General features: G+C 40.4%; 1 protein-coding gene across 2 annotated transcripts in view; it reads right to left on the minus strand.

Annotated features, from left to right (window-relative positions):
- The window catches only part of negr1 (neuronal growth regulator 1), a 142,440-nt gene that overhangs the window by 73,325 nt on the left and 56,943 nt on the right, over window positions 1–12,172 (minus strand). For both annotated transcript variants that reach the window (XM_020639253.3, XM_020639254.3), the window contains exon 3: window positions 360–485. In XM_020639253.3, coding sequence (XP_020494909.1) covers window positions 360–485 — 126 coding nt within the window. The remainder of the gene's footprint in view (window positions 1–359; window positions 486–12,172) is intronic.

Genomic DNA, 12,172 nt, shown 5'->3' on the forward strand with positions numbered 1-12,172 from the left:
AAAAGAACTAATAAGCTGCCATTACTTCTCCTTTGAATCGCACAGTATTAGATGGCAACAGCATTGTAGTAGCTCACACAGTATATCCATTATACTGCATGTTCACTTGAATGTATTATTACATATCTCCATTCCCCCTCCTCACCTTGTCACAAATCCATCCAACCTCATCCATCTCTTGCTCCATCCCCTCCCCCTTCATCTGCAACGTAACTACCAGTTCTCTCTGACACTCAGTCTCTCACCTATTGATCCTGTGCGTGCTCCCTCATTTCCTTTCTCTATTCATCCATCCCTCTGTCCAGCCATCCATTTGTCTGTTCATTAGCATAGGTTTGAGAGAGGTGAAGTGAACTCACCTAATGGGGTGATATGTCTCCAGGAAATGGTTGGCTCGGGTTTCCCGCTGGCTGTGCAGATGAGCGACACATTGCTGCCCTCGTTTACCGTGATGTCAGAGGATATGTCGTATATCTTGGGAGGAACTGGAAAAGAAATGAAACAAAAATCAGACACAAAATTAGCATTTCAAATCTGCAACCTCTAGGTTTCATCGTGGTATTATTTGTAAAACATATTACATTGGCGGTAAAAGGAAGGCAGGGGCAATATCTTGACACAGTGTTCTAGTTTTGAGCCAGGAGATAAAGTATGTGCTATTTTTAAATGACCCCTAACGTTAGGTAAAATCATACCAAGCACCTTAGATTCAAGCACCATCATTCAGCCTTGCATGCAAGTCTTGTTAAATGCTCTCAGTAGGGGGGAACGTTTTGATCTCCCCCTTTCAAATCACTAGTTTCCAGCCACTCTGATGACATTTCAGCCAACACAGAACTGATGCAATCTTTAGGTAGTGTTGGATAAGCACATTCTAAAGAAGAAAAAAAAACTTTAAAACTACACATAACAAGCCATCTAAGTAATGGATAGCCTGTTTTGATAGGGATTAAGACGCAAAGTGTTATAGATTTGGCACAAAAAAATAAAAAAATAAAAATGCTTTCAAAAAAACAAAACAAATATTTGTGACTTTTAAGTAGACAGATAGTTTGCTGATTAGGCTAGTGAATAGGCTAATTAGCTGTTGTAGTTTCAGTTAGAAAATCGTGCTGCAACCCGAGGTCAAATATTTTCACATTTTTACGGCTAAAAAACAACATCAACAGATGTACAAAATAACAGGGGAAAAAATAATAATTTGTACTGCGGCTGGATTGTGTTGGGTGTTAAGCTGCTAGCTAACGTAGCTTGCTAGCAAATGTTAGCCAGACAGTAAAGCCAGCCTTACAGTAAATGATATACTCAGGCATTAAAAAAAAACTGAGATCATCATATGATTGAATAATTTGTGTTCATTTCATAGACGCTTAGTTAAATATTCAATGAGCAGTGATTAAGCAGTCAACCGTAACTAGCTTTAATGTTTATTGATAAAGCTTGGCACAGTCAGTGAAGTCCCACACACAAAGGTTCGCAGTCGGCTCCGTCATTCATAAGAACAATAGAGGACCTTTTTAAATCACTAAGCAGAGATTGAGGTGTGGGCAGTGATTCATTTGTCTGGATCCAGTTTTGTGGCAAGGTATTCCGAAAAAGGCTTTTTATTTTATTTTTTTTAGAAAGAAAAGCAGCATTCTTGTTTCTATTGAGGGAAGCGCATCAACAGTCCCTGCTAGACATCACTTACAATCATAATTGACAAGTTTCTGGTCAATTATTCTCTTGGAGTTCTGATGGTAAAAGCTTCGGTATTTCTGCTTTCACATTCAGGAATGCATGCAGCAAACCACAAAGGTATTTAAGCACACTGGGCTAAGCACACATGTCGGCACATGAGCGCACGCACACACACATACAGGCTTATGAAACACTATTTTAATCAGCAAGATTTGAATCTCTGAGGGAGCTCTTCTGCAGTGGACTGTGCTATACAATAATGGCTTCTCAAGACGTCCGTGGCCTCAAACTATTCTGCCCTCTGATCCCTCCTGATGCCTGCTCAAAGAAGTAACAAAAGAAAAGTGGATTCAACAGTTTTCAGAGCTCCTCTTCAAACCCACCAACACTTTTTAGTCACATGGTGTCTTTTGTCATTCAGTACTGTCCAGTTTAGCTGCATCCACCCTCATTTTCTCCTCCTCACTCTGTAACGAGCAAATAATGCAGGATTATGCCAAGAGCATGAGTGAATAATGACAGTATCACATATTGTTTGATTACTTCTAGATTGAATAAGAATCACCCTGTTGAACTTCTCAATTGTTTTTGACTAATTTAGTAAAGAAAGAGGAAACTATTTCCTGAGCTTTCAGATGCTCCACAAAGAAACTTTTAATCGATCATCTATCTTCAACATTAATCCCATAAACCTTCTCTATAACCTGACTGCACTTGCGCTCTAACTGTATCATAAAAGCAAATTGCCTTCAGACAAATAAGATGGTGAATCATTCAAAGCATCAATACCCATATACAGTTACTGGATCCTGTATATCGCTCAAGGAATTAGAAGTCCATGATTCATAAATTGGACCAACCGACCTGCCCAGCACAACCCTCAATGATATACTGAACAAGAAAATATTCTGTTGTGTGGATGGATAGGAGTCTTTTTTAGATCAACAGATCTGAATGAGATGAGAGTGGCAGACCTTGGGCGGGAGAGGACCGGAGGCGATGTTGAATCTAGGTTATTGCTTGTCAGACTCCAGTGTTTACTTGCTGTAGGACCCCACTGTTGACACATCTCCTCAGTGTCTGATAGCACAAAATTGAAAATGTTGGGGTTGTCTACTGATCCTATCTCTCCCTGGCAGGGACTGAAAGGGTTTTTCAAAGGTTCAGATGAAGAGTCCTCGTTTTTTGTGTGGGGGAGGGGGTGGGGGGGTTTAAGCTCACAGCTATAGTTGCCTAGCTGAATTACTGTATAAGAAAAAAGCAAGTAAGTTTGAGAAACAAGAGGAGAAGATCAATAGTTAACAGTCAAACGTTGATCTGAAAAGTACAGAAATGTATTCACTGGATGAAAAAACCTTCACTTTGTTCCATACCTTCAGACACTGTTGTAATCAGAAACCACAAAACCTGAGGCATGAATTGCATCCAAACTTTCTCTGGATATAAGGTAAGACAGTGGATATGATAGAGCCATTTAGAAGGATATGTCAATTTCAAAATTACGTCCAGATTAAGAAATTCCAACAACAAGTGTATTTTTTATTTGATCAACTTTTTGTTCACTAAAAGGTTTCGAAGTTAGGCAACGTTAAAACTATCAGCCATGGTGCAAAATAATGTTGACTAAATATAAATGTAGTGCTCTCTGTTGAATAGCAGCATTTATTATTATGCAGGGGACAGTCAAAGTGAAGGAGAGACTTCACACACAGCTAATATATAAAATCAAATCCTGCCATCTGTTGTTCCTCGTTAAAAAAGAAGAAGCCTAAACATGCTCCTATATATAAATGGGGGTCTCGTTGCTAGGTTACAGTGCTGACAATTGCAGGCATTGTTGCTGAAGAGCCAGAATATGGACACTTGATACTGAATGCTTTGAGGGGTTTCCATATGACAAACAGAAATTTCTATATCTATTTGAAATTCCACAAACCTCAAAGTTAGTTTGTTTTGGCTCTAAATCATGGAAATAACGACTGTGAAATTTCATACTGAATTATAAGTGTTGAATTAATAAAAGAATATGTTTTTATCAGCAAGTGGTAGTGCAAGCAGCTCTGTTCAGTTCCGTTTACAGACTATCAGTACCATCAAAAGGCCCCACAGTATGAAGGTCAAACTTAATCCTGGTTCTCTTGTAACTTTCTCAAACTTAATAGCAATAAAACAGAGATTTGTTGGTTCCAAATCCCCTCTAGCCAAATCTGACAGTTTCTCACTCACCATCCACAACTGCATAGTTCCTCTCTCCCCAAGTCAAGAGTCTGGGTGTCTTACTCGACAGCACACTATCCTTTGAAGCGCACATCTACTGTATAACGTTACTCGGTCTGCGTTATCCACTTAGGCAATATCAATCGTCTCTGCCAGTCTCTTACACCAAACAGCACCGTCATCCTTGACAATGCCCTGGTTACCTCGCGTATTGATTGTCTGTAACTCTCTCCTCTCTGGTCTTCCTCACAAGCTCCATAAACTTCATCTGGTCCAGAACTCAGTTTCCCCCGCTCATCACCAGAGCCCCTTCCATAGAACACATCACCCCCTGTCCTCCAACCACTTCACTGGCTGCCTGTCAAGTATCAAACACTGACTTTAAGATTCTCCTTCTCACCTCTGTACCTCTCTGATCTCCTTCATACCTAGACATCTACCTGTACTCTCCGATCTTCCTCCTTCATGCCTCCATGCTCCTCGTTCCTCCTGTCCACTTAGCTTTTATGGGGTCTCGAGCTTTAAATTGTGCAGACCCCGGTCTCTGGAACGCTCTCCTACCAGCCATCCGTGACATCGACTCTCTACTTTTAAATCCCATCTCAAAACTTATCGTTAAGAATTTCTTATTCATTGTAATTTTGCCTTTTTCTGCTTTTAACTGTGTAGTGTGTATGCCTTTTATTGAGAATTTTTACCGTTTAATGCATTTTTTTTTATTGAGGACATGATATTGTGCGGATTTCATTGTATTTGTACACTTTTCTATTCTTCTAATTATTATAAAGAACCTTGTAGTTTGGATAATGGGGGTAAAATGTGGCTCTACAACTTGACAGCATTAAAGCCATTTCACACCAGTGTGGTACAGAATGCATTGTTAATATGTGAAAGATGTGCAAATACAATTACAGCATTGAACCTTTGGTTTCACCTCCTCTGATCATTTAGTGCATTTTTGTATTGCATTTAGCACACAAAGAGAGACAACTTAAAGACATAAAAGGGACATACTTTACAGGTAGCATTGGCATTTCATGGATATTGAGGAAATTAAAGTCCCACAATTGAGAAGGTAGAAGAGGGTGGGCGGTAGACCAGTATCAAGACCGGCACCTGTATTGCTTTCTGGCAGGACATGGATTATTGCCATAACGTCATCGCTAGTTTAAACATACTGCTTTTGTTGTAGTGCACAAAAAAGGCAACCCTTCAATCTACCAGCCACATTTGCGGTTAAATAAAAGTAACGGCACCGATTGTGCCGCCAACCTTCTGCATGACAAAGCCAGAGTCTCAGCACAGAGTCTCAGGAGTCAGATTTCATGTCATAATAATGTTGAGAAGAGTCGACTTAAAGTCAAGTTAAGAGGCAGTTGATCTGTAAGTCCATGGCAGAGGAAACTCTGTCTAGTTTTGCTCTACAGCTAATGACAGTCATTTATAAAGTGTGATCCCAAACACTAATGTTGTCAAAGGTTTAAAGAATGTTTTGGCAACCATGGTCAGGGAAAATACCTTTTAGCAAAGTTACGGTTCATTTAAAGTGACTGAAAGCAGCTGCTTGTTACGACTAGATTATGTGTGAGATAGTGGGCATGTCTGAGTGGCAAATTATCCACATCAATGTTCATCCCTGCTGTGAAAAGCCTTTTAGGCATTGTGAGACTCCTTGCTTGCAAATTTCTTGCTTGATACATTATCTTGAAAGCCTCCTAAGTCCATTACTATCATTTTTTTTTCAGGCTCCTTCTCTCCGAGATCCATGTATCATCCCTTTAACACCTACTCCATCTCTTGCACCATCAGACACAGTCGTGACCGGGCCTCTACTTCGACAACAGCACATTGTAACCCGTGCCTCGATTCCTACACATTCAGCTTGTTGTTTTGTTTATGTGCTAATTCAGTAACGATGCTTTGATTGTCATGTTTGCCCATCGCGCTCTAATTTCCCCTCCTCCAGCCCTGCAGGAGGTGCAGAGAGTGAGCTGCCACAGCTGATCCAGGAGGCGTCATCTCCCTCCTGGCAGACAAGTCGGGTGAATAAATAAGCCTCTAATGACGCCACCTTGAATTACGGAAATGCTTACAGCTGCACTATTAAAATGCAAGGGGGTTTTCTTCTGGAACTGCAAAGTGCAATGCACAAGACCAGGCTTTTCTACAAATCCTGACAAGCCTCCCCAGGATGACTTCTGCTACCAAATTGCAGGACCCCATTACTGGCTAAACCTACTGCCACCCAACTCTCCAATTAGAGCTCAGAGGGGAAGCCAGGCCACTTGTTACAATGGACAGGAGGATGGGTGCTATGGAGGTAGAGAAGTCAGTAAAAGCTAAGAGCAAGGGAGGGAGAAAAAAGAGAGAAAATCCACCTTAATTTGCGGTAATTCATGTCCTCCAGTCTCTCACTATTATCCAACATCGCACATCACAGGGAGCGACAAAGGTGCTCCAACTGCTGTGTGCATATTTTCTGTCTAAACACAATTAATGCATGGTCTTATTAAAACCCAGATGCTTACTGATCTAAGGACAGATTTTCTTTCATCTCTAAGCAACAACATGCAAGTCTTTGAAACTGGATTAGGAGCAGATTTTAGTTCTACTTTCCAGCTTGAGGAAATCCTGAGGAGAATAGGGAGAATGGGGGGAAAAAAAAAGAAAACTACAGTTACCTTGTTCAAGAGATGACATTGATACAGATGGATAATAATATACCTGTAATATATACCTGTGTTTGCTGAGTGTAATATACACCTCAGTAATGAGACAGTACCCACACAGCTATTCCTTAAGGTTTTCAAATCCCTTTCCTCACTGCAGGCAGCAGAAAAAAAGAAGCAACTTCCAGTCCGTTAATTAGGTGTCAGACACGGAACCTAAACATAAACAGTGACAGATTATATTACTCAAAGGGATTACCTCCATTTGCAGTATCGTAAAGCAGCCACAGACAGTTTGTAGAGCTTAACCTTGGGAAAAGTTCATCCAAGTTGAAAGAGAAATCTGTCATTATTTTTCTGTAAACACGTGTGATTTTGTCTGTCACACTATTGTATCTGTTTGGCACCTTGGCTCAGACTGTTGACATGTACTGTATAACAAACAAAAAAAAGAAAATCATAAAAATGTGTACTGATGAAGAAAGAAAAAAGGTTAGAGGTTGTGATACAAAATGTGTTCCAGGCACATTCACAGCATGCCGTGTGTTTGTTTCTATGTATTCGCCTGCTGTGTGTGCTTTCAAACAATTAACATGTTTCGCACTTGACTCCAAGCACATACATTCTCAAAGTCACTCTAGTTTTTCCTCCAATATCACCTGCTGCCCTCTCCCAGCATTATTAAACATATCAATCTCAATCATTCTCAACAGAACACACACACACACACACACACACACACACACACACACACACACACACACACACACACACACACACACACACACACACACACACACACACACACACACACACACACACACACACACACACACACACACACACACATACACAAACACAGACATACGCCAATAATAAAAAGCAATAAAAATGTTCCGGGATGTTTTCTTTTTCTTTCCATTTATTTGAGCCCAGCAGCAATGGAGGAAGACTAAGTGCTGGAATCAGAGGGGCCAAGACATAAAACCTCATCAGACCTTATTGCTTGTCTGTTTTTGGCATCCCTTCATATTCTAAGCTCTCCTTGTGGCTAAGGTGCTGGGGAGGTTAATAAAGAATCAAGATGTGGGTAGTTGTAGCAGAATGCAAAGGGCTTAAGACACAAATAGATTCCCGGCGAGTGCACATTAGCTGATGAACATTATGCCATAATGGTATCATTACGTATGATGAATCCAGTGATTTACCCTATTAATGTACTGCAGGAATCCGCCTGAGGGTCCAGTGATAGTGTGAAAACAGTGCAGGATGATGAAACAGGGGATGCGAACAGATGCACAAGCTTCAACTGCAAGACATCACAGATTGGTGTTTTTGATGCAAAAAAAAAATGAGTAGAATAAGTGCAAATTGTTGTCTTTGACATGGGATTCCTTTTTTCTGTGGGTGTGACCTAGTTGTTATATGTGTGCAGAGTGTTAATAAGAACCTACACCTCACTGTATCACTGAAATGCACCTGGCATAATGTCTTACTGTAACTTCCATGCCCATTACTTGTAACCCTGAAGTTATATTCCTCTTTCAATTTATTTCAGTGGCCCACTTCCATGGCTTCAAGGCAACATTGCAGGCTCTGACTGAAACAGAAATGACCTCAATACTGTAGTAACAATAATGCGCTGGTGAGGTGATGATATCCTTGGAGGAAAGTGACGGAAAAAAAGACAATTCTTCCTCAAGCGACCAATAGGTTCCCCGCAATGTAAGGATGTTTGCTACAGTCCTTAGCGAACCTGTTTTCAGCATGTTGAAGTTCTTTTTGCTGAACCATCAGTCACCAGGAAACAGCATATGTAGTCTTTTCAGATTAGTATGAGTATATACTGGTCATACTTAGTGTATACAGTATAAGTACTTATAGGATAGGAGTGGATCAGTCAGATAAAGCATTAAAGATTAGAACATCTCACTACAGAACAAGCTGGAGAAATCTGTTTTTTTTTTTTTTTTTTCTGAAATCAGAAAAAAAATATGAGCATCATTTTTTTGTTCAACTTGTAATTAACCATTAGTTTATGATAATAATCCTGTCATGACCTAATGGTGCAAAAATAACATGCTTCCGCAAATGTCACAACCGATTCATATGATGAGTAATTGCCAGAGAGGTTAACGACGCAGAAAGCATGATTATGGAGAGCTTGTTGCCAATTTCATGCACTTCTGGGGAATTCATGAATTAAGGGAAATCAATTGATGAAAATGAACTTTTCGAAATACCTTGTGAGAGGCAATTAATCTTCAGTGGGAGAGCTGCACTGGGCATGTAATTCAAAGATAAGCTATCACCCTCTTATTGAAAGAGTTTCTAATTTATTCATGCTAATCAGTGTCTTTCAGCTGTAGCATCTTGCTTATGATAAACAAAATTCCTCTGCATGGACCACTCTGCTTCCTCTTCAAAGAACGATCACTGCTTTTCAATTAGCTGCGAGGCTACAGAGTGTCTTTGATAGGCGCGGCCATGCACAAGCCTCGTTCAGATAGTTTACTGAGAAAAAAGGGACCGTCAGAAGATATTCTGTTTCCAATGTGGAAATATCAGCCGGTGACCAAAGAACTGTTGCTCTGGGTGATCTTCAGCACATCTCAGCTCTCAATCCATGTGTGAGGAGAGTGTGTGTGTGTGTGCGTGCGTGTGAAAGATAGATGATGTGATGTGAGCACACAAAGCCGTGTCTCCATCTGTCACTGAGCCTTGATGCAGCGCTAAAGGTCAAAGTTCAAACTTCAGAACCCGGGTAGTGATTAATGGGGAGAGAGCAGTTGGCAGCTAGCAGACACACGCTACACCCAGTCACAGGGAAGGAGCTCGGCTCAGCGGGCGACCGGGTCTGTTCTTTAAGGGCTCTTTGCTCATCAGTCTGTTGTACTCTGAATATCTACGGGGTCAGGGCAGACAAAAGGCTCCTGATGCCACTCTCAGTCAAGTTCACATTTCATCCTTTCCTTTTAAAACCTGGGGGCAACATTTAAGATCCTAAAAGCATGGTGGATGAATTGAATCATCACCCAACAACACTACAATATTAAAACCTACATATCCAAAGCACCATCAAACTCCAACATTTAATGTTTAAAATGATGGTCAGTACAAAGTAATTGCAGATGCGTGGTTGACTAAAATTCCACATTTGCTGACATAAAAGAGCTCAAAAATGAGAATGTTTCATATGTAAACCAGCAATGCTTTCTCACTCAGCATGCATACATTTTTCCCATTTGATGAAAGCCAAGGCATAACATTTTTTTATGCATTCAGATTAGGGCTGATCTCAGAAACGTTTTACACCAAACTGGATTTACAATTTTAATCAGGTTTTTGTTTTTCCTTTTTAAAAAATATAAATCACAAAGCAAAGACGAAAAACCGATTAAGCTTTTATTTTGTCAATACAATTAACAAAAGCGAACTGAATTTCCCTTTGAAGTGTAACAAAGTACACTGAGTTTTATCTTTTGGGGTTAAAGTGCAAGCTGTAAACTTGTCTTTAGAAGTGCTCTTTGCAGTTTCAGGGTACAGCAAAAGTACAGATGAGGCAGAACTACTTCAGCAAAACACTTGTGGCTGAGTGGGACATACACCTGGAGTCACTCAACCACTCTGTAGGAAGTAAACCAGGAGGGAGGATGTGAAGAACCAGAGCTGAAGGGCAGCGGCTAAGTAAAATAAAGAGAACACCTATATTTTAAATTTTTCAAAATCCAGCTTTATTAAATCGTCAAGCCCTACTTCAGATAAGGCTCAAGCTGCAAAACATGATTTTTGGATTCATCTTTGGTTGCAGGAGCAACATGCAGGACAGATAGAAACTGTGAGTTATCGCTGATATGCACTCTTTAAATCGTGTTTATTTATCACACTGAATATCATCATCACAATTTCGAACAACATTAACACGTCACATATTTTTCTTATATCGTGCAGGCATTGTAGAAACTCTCTTTTCGCCAGAGAAACTGACAAATACTTTTCCCCACACCTTTCATCTTCAAAAATCTATGTCCTTAAAAAAAAAGACTTTGCGCTCTTCAGTGATCCATCACCATCAGTGCAATGTGCAATGCCCTGAATTTGTGAATCCATTTGTTACGACACTGAACTTTTACCTCGAAATATTGTTTAAAAAATATAGTTTTGTTGATTGAGGGCCGACACATATCCATGAATTGTTTGTCAAACCAATTCTTCTTCTCTCTCTGCAGATTTCTTTCTCTCATTGGTGAGTCATATTAGCCCGTGATGAATAGCACTGGCTGCCAAACAATTCAAGGTTCAAGTGCTGGAGAGGATTTGAATTTTGAGTGTTTGTTATTGAATAAATGTGCATTTGTGCAGTATGTGCATCTGTGCACTTCGCAAACATTGAGGGTGTGCTCATAAAGCGTTTCTGTTGTTGTGTTTGTGTGTAAGCTGCCACATTCTCTTATGTTGCCAAATATCGACTGCTCTTCTTCATGATGTTCCCTGCAGGCTGGTAGGAGGAGATTTGTACTGAACAATGTGCTGGTAATACGGGCATATTAGTGCCCACTGAGGGTGCTGGAAAGGCCAAAATCATGACTATTCAATAAATTGCTCATTATTAAAAACCATGAAATGTTCTTTGCAGAATACAGATGTCAGTTCCTGCCATTTGTTTAAGTGTTACTCTGGAGTACCGATTGTGAAAACAATGACATTTACACTGACCGGACTCAGATTTTCTAAATAAGTAAGCATCCCTTGTTTTGTCTTTGGGGTTTTTATTAATGCTCTTTGATAAATCATCATATGCCGCATTATTTTGTAATTACATTTGACCACTGGATTGTGGAACAAAGCGAAAGGGCTCCAGTGATCCAACCTGAAACAGCTACAAGTCAAAGCAACAGACTGATGCAGGAAATCTCTCACTGTTCTTTAATTGCACTTTAGGCACCAGATGAATTTCAGGGATGAGACATGCGGGTGGCCCCCCCACAGCCGGTGGTCAATGTGATGTATGCAACAGTGCTGTAGGGCCAGAGAGCACAGCCTGTGATATTTATCTGCCCAATTAAGGCCAGTGTTACTGCTAGATGCCTGCCAATGCTTCACCCCCAGCGAGTCTGTTACGCAGCCATCCCACTGTTGATGACGGGTGTATTGTATAATAAACAGTGCCTGGAGGAGAAGTGAGAGGACCCATGTCTCTGTTGTGATTTACACCTCTGACAACCAACTGTTAGCACAAGAAAAGCCACGGCCTGTCACCTGATGGACACTCTGAATTTAGACTGTTCTCAGTTTTGGTGGTGGTTCTGTAGAGGACTGCACATCCAAGCGAAAAATAAAATGCATATTTGTAAGTACATTGATTTGCATGACATAACGTTGACTGAATATGAAGGGTTGCAAAAACCTGTAGTACATGTGCATTTGCCCTCTCCACCATAAAAATAATTTCACCTATACTTTTTTATACGGATTTCAAGGGACTGCATGACGTGAGAGTAATCAAAACTCACACCCACACACACTTGAATTCATATTCTCTTAAAAACAAGACTGCAACAAGAGACAATGGCTTTGTGTGGGTGGTTGGATCGCACAACAGTAGA

This window comes from Labrus bergylta, chromosome 6 (genome assembly GCF_963930695.1).
Source record: "Labrus bergylta chromosome 6, fLabBer1.1, whole genome shotgun sequence".
Classification (NCBI taxonomy): Eukaryota; Metazoa; Chordata; class Actinopteri; order Labriformes; family Labridae; genus Labrus; species Labrus bergylta.